Genomic DNA, 17277 nt, shown 5'->3' with positions numbered 1-17277 from the left:
GTTTTAAGCACTGTAGATAGTAGACTGTCGTTTTACAGTAAAAACTTTACATTTACTAAATGTTACTGTAAAATATAGAGGGTTTTTTTACCAGTCAGTATTTATTGTGTGTGTATACCAGTCAGTATTTATTGTGTGTGTATACAAGTCAGTATTTATTATGTGTGTATACCACCAGTCAGTATTTATTATGTGCATGTACCAGTCAGTATTTATTATGTGTGTATACCAGTCAGTATTTATTATGTGCATGTACCAGTCAGTATTTATTATGTGTGTATACCAGTCAGTATTTATTATGTGCATGTACCAGTCAGTATTTATTATGTGTGTATACCAGTCAGTATTTATTATGTGCGTATACCAGTCAGTATTTATTATGTGTGTATACCAGTCAGTATTTATTATGTGTGTATACCGGTCAGTATTTATTATTTGTGTATACCAGTCAGTATTTATTGTGTGTGTATACCAGTCAGTATTTATTGTGTGTGTATACCAGTCAGTATTTATTGTGTGTGTATATCAGTCAGTATTTATTGTGTGTATATACCAGTCAGTATTTATTGTGTGTGTATACCAGTCAGTATTTATTGTGTGTGTATATCAGTCAGTATTTATTGTGTGTGTATACCAGTCAGTATTTATTATGTGTGTATACCAGTCAGTATTTATTATGTGTGTGTATACCAGTCAGTATTTATTATGTGTGTATACACCAGTCTGTATTTATTGTGTGTGTATACCATTCAGTATTTATTGTGTGTGTATACCATTCAGTATTTATTATGTGTGTATACCAGTCAGTATTTATTATGTGCATGTACCAGTCAGTATTTATTATGTGTGTATACCAGTCAGTATTTATTATGTGCATGTACCAGTCAGTATTTATTATGTGTGTATACCAGTCAGTATTTATTATGTGCATGTACCAGTCAGTATTTATTATGTGTGTATACCAGTCAGTATTTATTATGTGCGTATACCAGTCAGTATTTATTATGTGTGTATACCGGTCAGTATTTATTATGTGTGTATACCGGTCAGTATTTATTATGTGTGTATACCAGTCAGTATTTATTATGTGCATGTACCAGTCAGTATTTATTATGTGTGTATACCGGTCAGTATTTATTATGTGTGTATACCGGTCAGTATTTATTATGTGTGTATACCAGTCAGTATTTATTATGTGCATGTACCAGTCAGTATTTATTATGTGTGTATACCGGTCAGTATTTATTATGTGTGTATACCAGTCAGTATTTATTATGTGCATGTACCAGTCAGTATTTATTGTGTGTATACCGGTCAGTGATGGGTCAAATGCAGAGGACAAATTTCACCACACTTAGTGTGTGTGTGACAATCATTGCTACTTTAACGTTAACTTCTATTGGGCTCTGCCTTAATTCATGAGGTATGTTTTAATGTCATATAGACTCCCCACATTAACAGATTTGTTGTTATGTTTTAGTATCAGGCATATTTTTCAACTTCTTTGTGTGTTTTCAGGACCCCGATGCGCAGCACCGGCCCGTCTCCCAGGACCTGGCGGGCTTTTGGGACATGCTGCAGCTGTCCATCGAGAACATCAGCCTGAAGTTCGACGAGCTGCACCAGCTCCGAGCCAACAACTGGAAGCCTCCGACCCCGCCGGACATCCAGGTGCCAACGCCCTCGTGACGCCGCTCCGCCTCTCTCGTGGCATGGCTAACGGCCGCTCACCCGCATGCTCGCCGCTGTCTGCATGTCTCTCGCCCCCGTTGTCCACAGTGAGCTTCTCCGCGCGCCATTTTTGGGGGAGCCCGCGCCCACCACCCTTCCCCTCACTAACCGTATGTCTCCGCAAAACACTCGCATGCTCCGCAGCCGACACGTGAACGATTGCCGCCGATTTTATTTGTGTCATTTGGTCGGCGTGGACCTTGCAGGACGGACTCTTTGTCGTCCCTGTCCAGGAGAGACGGGCGCCCCCTCCCGTGCCAAAGAGGCCCCAGAAGGGCCACGCCCCCCTGGCCAGAGACCGCTCCCTGGAGAGCTCCGAGCGCCAGCGCCTGGAGGCCCGCAAGCGCCTGCTGGCCGCCAAGCGGGCCGCCTCCGCCCGGCAGAGCTCGGTCACGGAGAGCGCCGACAGCATCGAGATTTACATCCCCGAGGCGCAGACGCGACTATGAGGCGCACGCGCTCACGCATTGACGTGCCAGATTACCATTGAGATGTATATTATTTATTTATTTATTTACCTACAGATCCCCCAGCTATGATGTAGCACCCTGACCCCGCCCCCTTTCCTTAAACACACACACACCCATAACGTACGTGTGTATGAGGATGTGACAAGTGTGTGTGCTGGTTCGTCGTGGTCTTGAAATGACTTCATTCTTAAGTACTTCCTGTCAAACATCCGAGGTGGTAATATCGGTCCAACTCACCTGTTCGGGCCGGGACACACCATTAGGTACACCCACACGAGTTCCGCCTCCTTGTTGTGGCTCCCTCAGATTTCTTTTTTTTTAACCCCTGTAGTGAGAAAAGTTTACATCTTTAAAAAAAGAGTCCTATAATTTCCCACGGTCTGTGAGGCCGTGAATGCGCGCACAGGCGTCAAGTAAAAGAGACCGGAAGTCCGGAACCATGGCTGCGCGCCAAAAGAGAGAGGGTTTAATTTTACATGGATAGCATACTTGCCAACCCTCCCGAATTTTCCGGGAGACTCCCGAAATTCAGCGCCTCTCCCGAAAAACTCCCGGGACAAATATTCTCCCGAAAATCTCCCGATTTTCAGCCGGAGCTGGAAGCCACGCCCCCTCCAGCTCCATGCGGACCTGAGTGAGGACAGCCTTTTTTCATGACGGAAGGACAACAGGGTGACAAGAACTAAATCATCTAGACTACAGATAAATTGTATTATTATGTTTATTTTACCTAAAAATAAATATATTTATTAATTTAAAAAAAATTAAAAAATAAATACATTTTTACTATATTTTGCCAAAAACATCAAAATTAATTGTATTTTTATTTGTATTTTTTCGTGACTCCTTATTACATCCAGCCATAGAATTATACATTAAAATAAACATATTTGAAATAATTGATTTTAAATTATCATAATAATTCATTTAAAATGACAATATTTAATTATTAAAATAATTGCTTGTTTATCAACAACTTTAGCATTTTATTCATTACATTTTGAAGCCAAGTTATGTTATATTCCTTAAAATTTATTTATGCAAGTTTGAAGTATCAATTATCTAAACACAGTTTTGTTTGCATATTTTCAGGATGTAGATATATATATATATATATATATATATATATATATATATATATATATATATATATATATATATATATATATATGTATGAAATACTTGACTTGGTGAATTCTAGCTGTCAATATATTCCTCCCCTCTTAACCACGCCCCCAACCACGGCCCGCCCCACCCCCGACCACGCCCCCACCTCCCGAAATCGGAGGTCTCAAGGTTGGCAAGTATGATGGATAGATTGTTTTTCCTGTAAAAAAAAAAAAAAAAAAAAAAAAGATTTTTAAAAGTTTATAAACTGTGTTATGATTAGCGGTGCTATACTATTTACTATATGTACCAAACCCAAAACCAGTGAAGTTGGCACGTTGTGTAAATGGTAAATAAAAACAGAATACAATGATTTGCAAATCCTTTTCCACCTATATTCAATTGAATAGACTGCAAAGACAAAATATTTAATGTTCAAACTGGAAAACGATGTTATTTTTTGCAAATGTTAGCTCATTTGGAATTTGATGCCTGCAACATGTTTCCAAAAAGCTGGCACAAGTGGCAAAAAAGACTTGAGAAAGTTGAGGAATGCTCATCAAACACTTATTTGGTACATCCCACAGGTGAACAGGCAAATTGGGAACAGGTGGGTGCCATGATTGGGTATAAAAGCAGCTTCCATGAAATGCTCAGTCATTCACAAACAAGGATGGGGCGAGGGTCACCACTTTGTCAACAAATGCGTGAGCAAATTGTTTTAGAACAACATTTCTCAACCAGCTATTGCAAGGAACTTAGGGATTTCACCATCTACAGTCCGTAATATCAACAAAAGGTTCAGAGGATCTGGAGAAATCACTGCACGTAACATTGAATGCCCGTGACTTTGGATCCCTCAGGCGGTACTGCATCAAAAAGTGACATCAGTGTGTAAAGGATATCACCACATGGGCTCAGGAACACTTCAGAAAACCACTGTGAGTAACTACAGTTTGTCGATACTTCTGTAAGTGCAAGTTAAAACTCTACTATGCAAAGCGAAAGCCATTTATCAACAACACCCAGAATCGCCGCCGGCTTCGCTGGGCCCGATCTCATCTAAGATGGACTGATGGAAAGGGGAAAAGTGTTCTGTGGTCTGACGAGTCCACATTTCAAATTGTTTTTGGAAACTGTGGACGTTGTGTCCTCTGGACCAAAGAGGAAAAGAACCAAAGTTGAAAAGCCAGCATCTGTGATGGTATGGGGGTGTATTAGTGCCCAAGGCATGGGTAACTTACACATCTGTGAAGGCACCATTAATGCTGAAAGGTACATACAGGTTTTGGAGCAACATATGTTGCCATCCAAGCAACGTTATCATGGACGCCCCTGCTTATTTAAGACAATCCCAAGCCATGTGTTGCAACAACGTGGCTTCATAGTAAAAGAGTGCGGGTACTAGACTGGCCTGCCTGTAGTCCAGACCTGTCTCCCAATGTGTGGTGCATTATGAAGCCTAAAATACCACAACGGAGACCCCCGGACTGTTGAACAACTTAAGCTGTACATCAAGCAAGAATGAGAAAGAATTCCACCTGAGAAGCTTAAAAAATGTGTCTCCTCAGTTCCCAAACGTTTACTGAGTGTTGTTAAAAGGAAAGGCCATGCAACACAGTGGTAAAAATGCCCCTGTGACAACTTTTTTGCAATGTGTTGCTGCCATTAAATTCTAAGTTAATGATTATTTTCCAAAAAAAATTCAGTTTCTCAGTTGGAACATTAAGTATCTTGTCTTTGCAGTCTATTCAATTGAATATAAGTTGAAAAGGATTTGCAAATCATTGTATTCTGTTTTTATTTACCATTTACACAACGTGCCAACTTCACTGGTTTGGGGTTTTGTACTTTAGTGGAAGAGGCGACAAAATGTCTCTTTTGATAGTAAAGGTTGCAAACCACTGCACCGGTGGTATACGTACCACGGTTTGACAATCGCCCATCTAAAGTCTCTGTAAACGCACGGTTGAGGGTTGCAGGGCGGACTAACCAATCATGAGAAATTTGGAGAAGATCGAACTACGTGGGAGGTAGTAACATGAGATATTGGCATGCTAACAGTTAGATGCTGACAAGTGACATGTTCACTGAGTTTTAGGATTATACTAATACATTAATTATATAAATTAGCCAAAATGCGAGACCAAAATGTCATCATGCTAACATTAAAAGAGTTAAAAAGCTAGCAATATAGCAGCCAGCACTGAAATTAGTGATTTTTAGGTTCAAAATTAGCTTCAACATTAGCATGCATGCTAACATAGGAACAGTTAGCATACATTCAAGATGGCGTTAAATAACCAAATCCATAATTTAACATAACCAGAACCCTAAATCATACCTTGCTTGTTTCTCAATCAATTCCCATGTGGTTTACGTGTTGTAATATACAACATTAGATTTTTTTTTAATGATAAAAAATGATTTACCGATTCAAGATTATTGCCAGTGGCCTTGGTTCAACCCTATGGCATATTTTTGTAGGTGCTTTTGTGCCACCTACAACAATGAAATACCAGGACACTTTGCCCCTACTAGCTTAGGCTGCTAGTTAGCACGCGGCTAAAAGGAGCGTGACAAATCAAGTTGGTCAAAACTAGCTTAAATGCTAGCATATAACGTTTACGTGGGAACAGCATACATATCACGTAACCAAAGCCGTAAATTATTCGGTTTATACGAACAAAATCTGCTAAAATGCTAGCATAAAACTACAGTGTGATTACGTTAGCACGCTAACATGAGAAGAATCGGCAAACTAACGTACCAAAATCCATGATTTGTAAGTTCGTACATTCAAAATCAGCTAAAATACTCGCATAAACATGCTAACGTCAGAATGGGAAGAGTTAGCACACATACAAGATGGTGCCAAGTAACGAAATCCACCATTTTAGGTTAATACCGAGTAATTTACAAGTAGCTAACATTAGCATGCTAATGTTACAATGATAATGACAACAATTATTTACAGATTACCGGTAAAGATTATTGGTTCAACCCTACAGCATATTTTGCAACCGTCTTGTTGTCTTTGCTTTTGTGCCACCTACAACAATGAAATACCAGGACACTTAGTCCCTACTAGCTTAGGCTGCTAGTTAGCACGCGGCTAAAAGGAGCGTGACAAAACAAGTTGGTCAAAACTAGCTTAAATGCTAGCATATAACGTTTACGTGGGAACAGCATACGTACCACGTAACCAAAGCCGTAAATTCTTCGGTTTATACGAACAAAATTTGCTCAAATGCTAGCATAAAACTACAGTGAGATAACGTTAGCATGCTAACATGAGAAGAATTGGTAAACTAACGTACCAAAATCCATGATTTGTAAGTTCGTACATTCAAAATCAGCTAAAATGCTCGCATAAACATGCTAACGTCAGAATGGGAAGAGTTAGCACACATACAAGATGGTGGCAAGTAACGAAATCCACCATTTTAGGTTCATACCGAGTAATTCACAAGTAGCTAACATTAGCATGCTAATGTTACCATAGTGTTCCTAATGTTGTGTCCAGCGTACGAGTGATTTAAACTTTTAAGGGGTTTAATTTTAAACTTTTAAGGGGTTTAATTTCTTTGGAATTGTTTTTCTCGACAGCGCTGTGGGACAAGATGACAGGCCAGAGACTCCTCACTGTGCACTAAACTCCGCTAAAGGTCTCACAAAAACACGTTTTTTATTTCGTATTTTTTTATTTGTTTCCTCGCCGAGCGCATAGCAACTTTTTAACTTTTGTATTTATTGTTTATTAACTGTTTACAGACAGACACTGAGGCCCGTTGACTGTGTTTTTAATTTGTTTTGTTTCAGCCTTAACAGTCGAGCACAACAGCGCTCTCAGGGGAAGACGCGTGCGTGCCTGTGTGTGCGTGTGTGTGTGTGTGTGTGTGTGTGTGTGTGTGTGTGTGTGTGTGTGTGTGTGTGTGTGTGTGTGTGTGTGTGTGTGTGTGTGTGTGTGTGTGTGTGTGTGCATCAAAATGACGAGAAATAGCCAAAAATGCGGCCATCTTTGCTGTGGAACTCGAAGGTGTGCTATGATCTAAGCTACCCTAGATTTTACGGTGAAACAAAAAAAAAACTAGCAGCTCAGTCGCCAGAATTTTACAGTAAAAATAACAATGGTATCCTTTTGTTTTTTTTAGTTCCAGTAACACACTGTAAAGAGAAAAACCCTAACTTTAACGGTAAACAAAAATTGACTGATCAGTTGCCAGATTCTTGCAGTAAAAACAATGGCGCTGTTGTTGATTTGGCAGTAATCAGGTGTGAAACAAAGCCAGCATAAATGTTCCGTCAAATTCTGCCGACTGATCTGTTTTGTCGGTGTAGGTTGTGCTAGGATATAGGTATGCTATAGGATTTAAGTTAGAAGCCAGGGGGTGTGCTAGGATCTAAGCTAGAAAGCTAGAAGGTTTGCTAGGATCTAAGGTAGAAAGCTAGCAGGTATGCCATAGGATCTGAGCTAGAAGGCAAGGAGGTTTGCTCAGATCTAAGCTAGAAAGCTAGGAGGTGTGCTAGGATCTAAGATAGAAAGCTAGCAGGTATGCCATAGGATCTAAGCTAGAAAGCAAGGTGATTTTCTAGGATCTTAGCTAGAAAGATAGGAGGTATGATATAGGATCTAAGACAGAAAGCTTGGAGGTGTGCTAGGATCTAAGCTAGAAAGTAAGGAGGTTTGCTAGGATCTAAGCTAGAAAGCTAGCAGTTATGCCATAGGATCTAAGCTAGAAAGCAAGGAAATTTGCCAGGATCTAAGCTAGAAAGGTAGGAGGTATGCTATAGGATCTAAGCTAGAAAGCTAGAAGGTTTGCTAGGATCTAAGCTAGAAAGCTAGCAGGTATGCCATAGGATCTAAGCTAGAAAGCTAGGAGGTTTGCTAGGATCTAAGCTAGAAAGCAAGGAGGTTTGCCAGGATCTAAACTAGAAGGCTAGGAGGTATGCTATAAGATCTAAGCTAGAAAGCTAGGAGGTGTGCTAGGATCTAAGTTAGGAGGTGTGCTAGGATCTAAGCTAGAAAGCTAGCTGGTATGCCATAGGATCTAAGCTAGAAAGCAGTGAGGTTTGCTAGGATCTAAGCTAGAAAGCCAGCAGGTATGCCATAGGATCTAAGCTAGAAACCAAGGAAATTTGCCAGGATCTAAACTAGAAAGGTAGGAGGTATGCTATAGGATCTAAGCTAGAAAGCTAGGAGGTGTGCTAGGATCTACGCTAGAAAACGAGGATGTTTGCTAGGATCTAAGCTAGAAAGCTAAGAGTTATGCTATATAATCTAAGCTAGAAAGCTAGGAGTTGTGTGAGGATCTACGCTAGAAAGCGAGGAGGTTTGCTAGGATCTAAGCTAGAAAGCTAAGAGGTATGCTATATGATCTAAGCTAGAAAGCTAGGAGTTGTGCTAGGAGCTAAGCTAGAAAGCAAGGAGGTTTGCTAGGATCTACGCTATAAAGCTAGGAGGTATGTTATAGGATCTAAGCTAGGAGGCTGAGAGGTGTGTTAGGATCCAATCAAGAAAGCTAGAAGGTGTGCTAGGATCTACGCTAGAAAACTAGGAGGTTTTCTACGAACTAAGCTAGAAAGCAGTGAGGTTTGCTAGGATCTAAGCTAGAAAGCCAGCAGGTATGCCATAGGATCTAAGCTAGAAACCAAGGAAATTTGCCAGGATCTAAACTAGAAAGGTAGGAGGTATGCTATAGGATCTAAGCTAGAAAGCTAGGAGGTGTGCTAGGATCTACGCTAGAAAACGAGGATGTTTGCTAGGATCTAAGCTAGAAAGCTAAGAGTTATGCTATATAATCTAAGCTAGAAAGCTAGGAGTTGTGTGAGGATCTACGCTAGAAAGCGAGGAGGTTTGCTAGGATCTAAGCTAGAAAGCTAAGAGGTATGCTATATGATCTAAGCTAGAAAGCTAGGAGTTGTGCTAGGAGCTAAGCTAGAAAGCAAGGAGGTTTGCTAGGATCTACGCTATAAAGCTAGGAGGTATGTTATAGGATCTAAGCTAGGAGGCTGAGAGGTGTGTTAGGATCCAATCAAGAAAGCTAGAAGGTGTGCTAGGATCTACGCTAGAAAACTAGGAGGTTTTCTACGAACTAAGCTAGAAAGCAATGAGGTTTGCTAGGATCTACGCTAGAAAGCTAGCAGGTATGCCATAGGATCTAAGTTAGAAACCAATGAAATTTGCCAGGATCTAAGCTAGAAAGGTAGGAGGTATGCTATAGGATCTAAGCTAGAAAGCTAGGAGGTGTGCTAGGATCTAAGTTAGGAGGTGTGCTAGGATCTAAGCTAGAAAGCTAGCTGGTATGCCATAGGATCTAAGCTAGAAAGCAGTGAGGTTTGCTAGGATCTTAGCTAGAAAGCCAGCAGGTATGCCATAAGATCTAAGCTAGAAAGCAAGGTGATTTTCTAGGATCTTAGCTAGAAAGATAGGAGGTATGATATAGGATCTAAGACAGAAAGCTTGGAGGTGTGCTAGGATCTAAGCTAGAAAGTAAGGAGGTTTGCTAGGATCTAAGCTAGAAAGCTAGCAGTTATGCCATAGGATCTAAGCTAGAAAGCAAGGAAATTTGCCAGGATCTAAGCTAGAAAGGTAGGAGGTATGCTATAGGATCTAAGCTAGAAAGCTAGAAGGTTTGCTAGGATCTAAGCTAGAAAGCTAGCAGGTATGCCATAGGATCTAAGCTAGAAAGCTAGGAGGTTTGCTAGGATCTAAGCTAGAAAGCAAGGAGGTTTGCCAGGATCTAAACTAGAAGGCTAGGAGGTATGCTATAAGATCTAAGCTAGAAAGCTAGGAGGTGTGCTAGGATCTAAGTTAGGAGGTGTGCTAGGATCTAAGCTAGAAAGCTAGCTGGTATGCCATAGGATCTAAGCTAGAAAGCAGTGAGGTTTGCTAGGATCTAAGCTAGAAAGCCAGCAGGTATGCCATAGGATCTAAGCTAGAAACCAAGGAAATTTGCCAGGATCTAAGCTAGAAAGGTAGGAGGTATGCTATAGGATCTAAGCTAGAAAGCTAGGAGGTGTGCTAGGATCTACGCTAGAAAACGAGGATGTTTGCTAGGATCTAAGCTAGAAAGCTAAGAGTTATGCTATATAATCTAAGCTAGAAAGCTAGGAGTTGTGTGAGGATCTACGCTAGAAAGCGAGGAGGTTTGCTAGGATCTAAGCTAGAAAGCTAAGAGGTATGCTATATGATCTAAGCTAGAAAGCTAGGAGTTGTGCTAGGAGCTAAGCTAGAAAGCAAGGAGGTTTGCTAGGATCTACGCTATAAAGCTAGGAGGTATGTTATAGGATCTAAGCTAGGAGGCTGAGAGGTGTGTTAGGATCTAATCAAGAAAGCTAGAAGGTGTGCTAGGATCTACGCTAGAAAACTAGGAGGTTTTCTACGAACTAAGCTAGAAAGCAATGAGGTTTGCTAGGATCTAAGCTAGAAAGCTAGCAGGTATGCCATAGGATCTAAGCTAGAAACCAATGAAATTTGCCAGGATCTAAGCTAGAAAGGTAGGAGGTATGCTATAGGATCTAAGCTAGAAAGCTAGGAGGTGTGCTAGGATCTAAGTTAGGAGGTGTGCTAGGATCTAAGCTAGAAAGCTAGCTGGTATGCCATAGGATCTAAGCTAGAAAGCAGTGAGGTTTGCTAGGATCTTAGCTAGAAAGCCAGCAGGTATGCCATAAGATCTAAGCTAGAAACCAAGAAAATTTACCAGGATCTAAGCTAGAAAGGTAGGAGGTACGCTATAGGATCTAAGCTAGAAAGCTAGGAGGTGTGCTAGGATCTAAGCTAGAAAGCTAGCAGGTATGCGATAGGATCTAAGCTAGAAAGCAGTGAGGTTTGCTAGGATCTAAGCTAGAAAGCCAGCAGGTATGCCATAGGATCTAAGCTAGAAACCAAGGAAATTTACCAGGATCTAAGCTAGAAAGGTAGGAGGTATGCTATAGGATCTAAGCTAGAAAGCTAGGAGGTGTGCTAGGATCTAAGCTAGAAAGCTAGCAGGTATGCCATAGGATCTAAGCTAGAAACCAAGGAAATTTGCCAGGATCTAAGCTAGAAAGGTAGGAGGTATGCTATAGGATCTAATCTAGAAAGCTAGGAGGTTTGCCAGGATCTAAACTAGAAAGCTAGGAGGTATGCTATAGGATCTAAGCTAGAAAGCTGGGAGGTGTGCTATAGGATCTAAGCTAGAAAGCTAGAAGGTGTGCTAGGATCTACGCTAGAAAACGAGAATGTTTGCTAGGATCTACGCTAGAAAGCTAGGAGGTATGCTATATAGGATCTAAGCTAGAAAGCTAGGAGGTATGCGAAGATCTACGCTAGAAAACGAGGATGTTGGCTAGGATCTAATCAAGAAAGCTAGGTGTGCTAGGATCCAGGCTTAACTGGTACAATGTGTGCTACGATGGAGCCTAGGGGGTGTGCGAGGATCTACGCTAGAAAAGCGGGAGGTGTGCTCGAATGGAGGCTGGCGTGTCATTGTGCCATTGAACGTTTGTCTGCCAATCAGTGACTACCTGATGAAGTGATGACGTAATCGTGCCGTTTGTTTATGTTTTCGAAAGCTGTTTCGGGGCTTGGCACCAATTGCTGGTTTTTATTGATTTTATCGGAACAATTTGGATAGAATCGTGTGTGAGACGAGGAGTTCCTCCTGATAAGAACATATCAAGCCCCGGTGTAGCAGGGAGCTGTGAAGACATTTGTACATACATGAATGTTTCCCAGTGTAAATGAACACATAACTTTTTGTAAGTCATATTTAATGGATTAAATGGCATTAAAACCAACCTTGTTGTCATTATTTGCCGGCCTCACATGTGGCTTTCATCCCCGTGCAGCTAACGACACCACGATGGGCGGCACGAAGCTTTGTGGGGCGGGCCCCATAATTACGCCTTTAATCCTCGCTGGTGCATGCACAACTTTCTGCTGGGCCCCCCCGAGTACATTTTTTTGAACCAAGAAGAAAGTCCACCACCATGCAGATGAGCTAAAGCTGCACCAAGTCATTCATGAATCATCAGCTGCCACTTTGGACTGAGACGGTTTTCAGAGTGCTGCGCAACAATTACTAGCAGTGTTGTGAAGATGACTTTTAGAAAGTATTTATTTAGAGTTTCCCTAAAATGTCATTGAATTAACAACAGAATTACACTTAATTAATGTAAATAATTACCTCCTTGTTCCTGGTCTTCTGACTCCAAATGACTTTTAGCTAGCTAGCTAGAGTTATCCGCCTAGTTCCTGGTTTTCTAACTCCAAATTACTTTTAGCCAGTTAGCTAACTAGCGTTATCCACCGAGCTTCTAGTCTTCTAACTCCAAATGACTTTTAGCTAGCTAGCTAGAGTTTTCCGCCTAGTCCCTGTTTTTTAACTCCAAATGACTTTTAGCCAGTTAGCTAACTAGCGATATTTACCGACCTTCTAGTTTTTTGACTCCAATTGATTTTTAGCTAGCTAGCTAGAGTTTTCCGCCTAGTTCCTGGTCTTCTAACTCCAAATGACTTTTAGGTAGCTAGCTAGAGTTTTCTGCCTAGTTCCTGGTCTTCTAACTCCAAATGACTTTTAGCTAGCTAGCTAGAGTTTTCCGCCTAGTCCCTGTTTTTATTAACTCCAAATTACTGTTAGCCAGTTAGCTAACTAGCGTTATTCATCGAGTTTCTCGTCTTCTGACTCCAAATGACTTTTAGCTAGCTAGCTAGAGTTATTCGCCTAGTTCCTGGTCTTCTAACTCCAAATGACTTTTAGGTAGCTAGCTAGAGTTTTCCGCCAAGTCCCTGTTTTTTTAACTCCAAATAACTTTTAGCCGGTTAGCTAACTAGCGTTATTCACCGAGCTTCTAGTCTTCTGACTCCAAATTACTTTGAGCTAGTTAGCTAGCCAGAGTTATTCACTTAGCTTCTAGTTTTCTGACTCCAAATGACTTTTAGCTAGCTAGCTAGAGTTTTCCGCCTAGTTCCTGGTCTTCTAACTCCAAATGACTTTTAGCTAGCCAGCTAGAGTTATCCTCCTAGTTCCTGGTCTTCCAACTCCAAATGACTTTTAGCTAGCTAGCTAACGAGCGTTATCTACCAAGCTTCTAGTCTTCTGACTCTAAATGACTTTTAGCTAGCTAGCTAGAGTTTTCTACCTAGTTCCTGGTCTTCTAACTCCAAATGACTTTTAGCTAGCCAGCTAGAGTTATCCTCCTAGTTCCTGGTCTTCCAACTCCAAATGACTTTTAGCTAGCTAGCTATTGTTTCCCGCCTAGTTCCTGGTTTTCTAACTCCAAATTACTTTTAGCCAGTTAGCTAATGAGCGTTATCTACCGAGCTTCTAGTCTTCTGACTCCAAATGACTTTTAGCTAGCTAGCTAGAGCTTTCCAAAAGGGCTAAAATTACAGAAAAAAACAAACATGAGATGCTATTTTACTTAGGACTAAAGTTAATTAAGAGATTTGAGTGGACAGTAGTTTAAAAAAAATAAGAGTCTTAATTTGTTTTTTTGGTCTTTTACCTACGCTATAGCTATTAAATTAAGAATGCCCCAACAGTAACGCGACAACACATTTCACGATTAGTGGCAGTGAAGGTATTCCCTTATTTTTCGGACTATAAGGCGCACCTAAAATCCTTTAATTTTCTCAAAACTCGACAGTGCGCCTTATAACCTAATGTACGGCATAATTCTGGTTGTGCTTACCGACCTCGAAGCTATTTCATTTGGTACATGGTGTAATGATAACTGTGACCAGTAGATGGCAGTCATACACAAGAGATACGTGTAGACTGCAATATGACACCAGTAAACAACACCAACATTTTATATGTTCCATTGAAAATATAGAACATTACACACGGCGCTCAAAAATCCATCAAAATGTTTTTAGTACGACTTTGGTAAGCTATGAAGCCGCACCGCTTGATGGATTGTCGGCGCATTAAACATAGGAGTATTATTATGGTGTGTGTATAAGGTAAGACATATTATCTGGCGTTTTGTTTCGCAATATTATGCAAAAGGAACTTTTCTTACCTTCTGGTACCTGCTGATCTGTATTTGGGATCTGCATAGGTCCTGAAAATGTCCGTGCCGACACCGTAGTCGATTAACTTCTTCTTTTTCTCTATCTTCTTGTTATGGGATATTCATCCTCCATTGTTGCCATTTCTAATATAAAGTAGTGTAAAGTTCTTACTTATATATGTCAGTAGACTCGCTATCATCGGCAGTGCGCCTTATAATCCGGTGCGCCCCATGGTCCGAAAAATAAGGTATGTATGATTTCAGAATGCCTGTTACATCAAATAAGTTGTTTTTAACGTGGTAGTTCCTAGTACTGATTATTAGTTAGCAGTTAGCTCATGTTGTGGTTTGTAAGTCAAATAGTTGGGTACAAATGTGTGCCTCTCGGCCACTCTGAGTGGGCCTCATATTGCAAGACAAGCAAAGTCATTTAAGAAAAAGTTCTGAGTGCATGAATGAAAGAGGCCATGTGTCAACAGAGCAGCTGTCAGCCAGACAGGAAGCGACCTGACACGAGAAACTCACACTCCACGTCTGCCGCCTTGATTTCTGGAGGACCGCGCTAATTGGCCTCGTAGCACATGACTTTTAGGTAGCTACTTAGCGAGAGTTTTGGTTCCTGGTCTTCTGACTCCAAATGACTTTTTAGTTAGCTAGAGTTATCTAACTTCTAGTCTTCTGACTCCAAATGACTTTTTAGTTAGCTAGAGTTATCTAACTTCTAGTCTTCTGACTCCAAATGATTTTTTAGCTAGATAGAGTTATCTAACTTCTAGTCGTCTGACTGCAAATTATTTTTTAGCTAGATAGAGTTATCTAACTTCTAGTCTTCTGACTCCAAATGACTTTTTAGTTAGCTAGAGTTATCTAACTTCTAGTCTTCTGACTCCAAATGATTTTTTAGCTAGATAGAGTTATCTAACTTCTAGTCGTCTGACTGCAAATTATTTTTTAGCTAGATAGAGTTATCTAACTTCTAGTCTTCTGACTCCAAATTATGTTTTAGCTACCTAGAGTTATCTAACTTCTAGTCTTCTGACTCCAAATGATGTTTTAGCTAGCTAGAGTTATCTAACTTCTAGTCTTCTGACTCCAAATGATGTTTTAGCTATCTGGAGTTATCTAACTTCTAGTCTTCTGACTCCAAATGACTTTTAGCCAGCTAGAGTTATCTAGCTTCAAGTCTTCTGACTCCAAATGATGTTTTAGCTAGCTAGGGTTATCTAACTTCTAGTCTTCTGACTCCAAATGACTTTTAGCCTGCTAGAGTTATCTAACTTCTAGTCGTCTGACTGCAAATTATTTTTTAGCTAGATAGAGTTATCTAACTTCTAGTCTTCTGACTCCAAATGACTTTTTAGTTAGCTAGAGTTATCTAACTTCTAGTCTTCTGACTCCAAATGATTTTTTAGCTAGATAGAGTTATCTAACTTCTAGTCGTCTGACTGCAAATTATTTTTTAGCTAGATAGAGTTATCTAACTTCTAGTCTTCTGACTCCAAATTATGTTTTAGCTACCTAGAGTTATCTAACTTCTAGTCTTCTGACTCCAAATGATGTTTTAGCTAGCTAGAGTTATCTAACTTCTAGTCTTCTGACTCCAAATGATGTTTTAGCTATCTGGAGTTATCTAACTTCTAGTCTTCTGACTCCAAATGACTTTTAGCCAGCTAGAGTTATCTAGCTTCAAGTCTTCTGACTCCAAATGATGTTTTTTAGCTAGCTAGGGTTATCTAACTTCTAGTCTTCTGACTCCAAATGACTTTTAGCCTGCTAGAGTTATCTAACTTCTAGTGTTCTGACTCCAAATTACTTTTAGCTAGATAGTTGTTTGCTTAGCTTCTAGTCTTCTGACTCCAAATGATGTTTTAGCTAGCTAGAGTTATCTAACTTCTAGTCTTCTGACTCCAAATGATGTTTTAGCTAGCTGGAGTTATCTAGCTTCAAGTCTTCTGACTCCAAATGATGTTTTAGCTAGCTAGGGTTATCTAACTTCTAGTCTTCTGACTCCAAATGACTTTTAGCTAGCTAGAGTTATTCGCTTAGCTTCTAGTCTTCTGACTCCAAATTACTTTTAGCTCGATAGTTAGTTTTCCGTTTTGTTCCTGGTCTTCTAACTCTAAATGACTTTTAGCTAGCCAGAGTTATCCGCCTAACTTCTAGTCTTCTGACTCCAAATGACTTTTAGCTACCTAGAGTTATCTAACTTCTAGTCTTCTGACTCCAAATGACTTTTAACTAGCTAGTTATCCACCTAACTTCTAGTGTTCTGACTCCAAATTACTTTTAGCTAGACAGAGTTATCCGCCTAACTTCTAGTCTTCTGACTCCAAATTACTTTTAGCGAGTTAGTTATTCGCCTAGCTTTGAGTCTTCTGACTCCAAATGACTTTTAGATAGCTAGTTATCCGCCTAACTTCTAGTGTTCTGACACCAAATGACTTTTAGCTAGCTTGAGTTATCCGCCTAACTTCTAGTGTTCTGACTCCTAATGACTTTTAGCTAGCCAGAGTTATGCGCCTAACTTCTAGTCTTCTGACTCCAAATTACCTTTAGCGAGTTAGTTATTCGCCTAGCTTTGAGTCTTCTGACTCCAAATGACTTTTAGATAGCTAGTTATCCGCCTAACTTCTAGTGTTCTGACACCAAATGACTTTTAGCTAGCTTGAGTTATCCGCCTAACTTCTAGTGTTCTGACTCCTAATGACTTTTAGCTAGCCAGAGTTATGCGCCTAACTTCTAGTGTTTTGACTCCAAATGACTTTTAGCTAGCCAGAGTTATTCGCTTAGCTTCTAGTCTTCTGACTCCAAATGACTTTTAGCTCGATAGTTTTCCGCCTTGTTCCTAGTCTTCTGACTCCAAATGATGTTTTAGCTAGCTAGGGTTATCTAACTTCTAGTCTTCTGACTCCAAATGACTTTTAGCCTGCTAGAGTTATCTAACTTCTAGTGTTCTGACTCCAAATTA

The 17277-nt window shown here is 40.3% G+C and overlaps 1 protein-coding gene across 2 annotated transcripts in view; it reads left to right on the top strand.

Moving 5' to 3' along the window:
• The window catches only part of dlgap1b (discs, large (Drosophila) homolog-associated protein 1b), a 327908-nt gene extending 324570 nt beyond the window's left edge, over window positions 1-3338 (top strand). The window contains exons 11-12 of one of the 2 annotated variants that reach the window (XM_061965826.1): window positions 1519-1671; window positions 1965-3338. In XM_061965826.1, the coding sequence (XP_061821810.1) occupies window positions 1519-1671; window positions 1965-2180 (369 nt within the window). In that variant the 3' untranslated portion in view covers window positions 2181-3338. Of the gene's footprint in view, window positions 1-1518; window positions 1672-1937 lie in introns of both variants that reach the window. The other variant, XM_061965825.1, reaches the window with a different exon arrangement.
• Window positions 3339-17277: the final 13939 nt, after the last annotated feature.

The sequence above is a fragment of the Nerophis lumbriciformis genome, linkage group LG07, assembly GCF_033978685.3.
Source record: "Nerophis lumbriciformis linkage group LG07, RoL_Nlum_v2.1, whole genome shotgun sequence".
NCBI lineage: Eukaryota > Metazoa > Chordata > Actinopteri > Syngnathiformes > Syngnathidae > Nerophis > Nerophis lumbriciformis.
The sequence above is the reverse complement of the archived record's forward strand: the minus strand, read 5'-3'. Positions and strand labels throughout refer to the sequence as shown.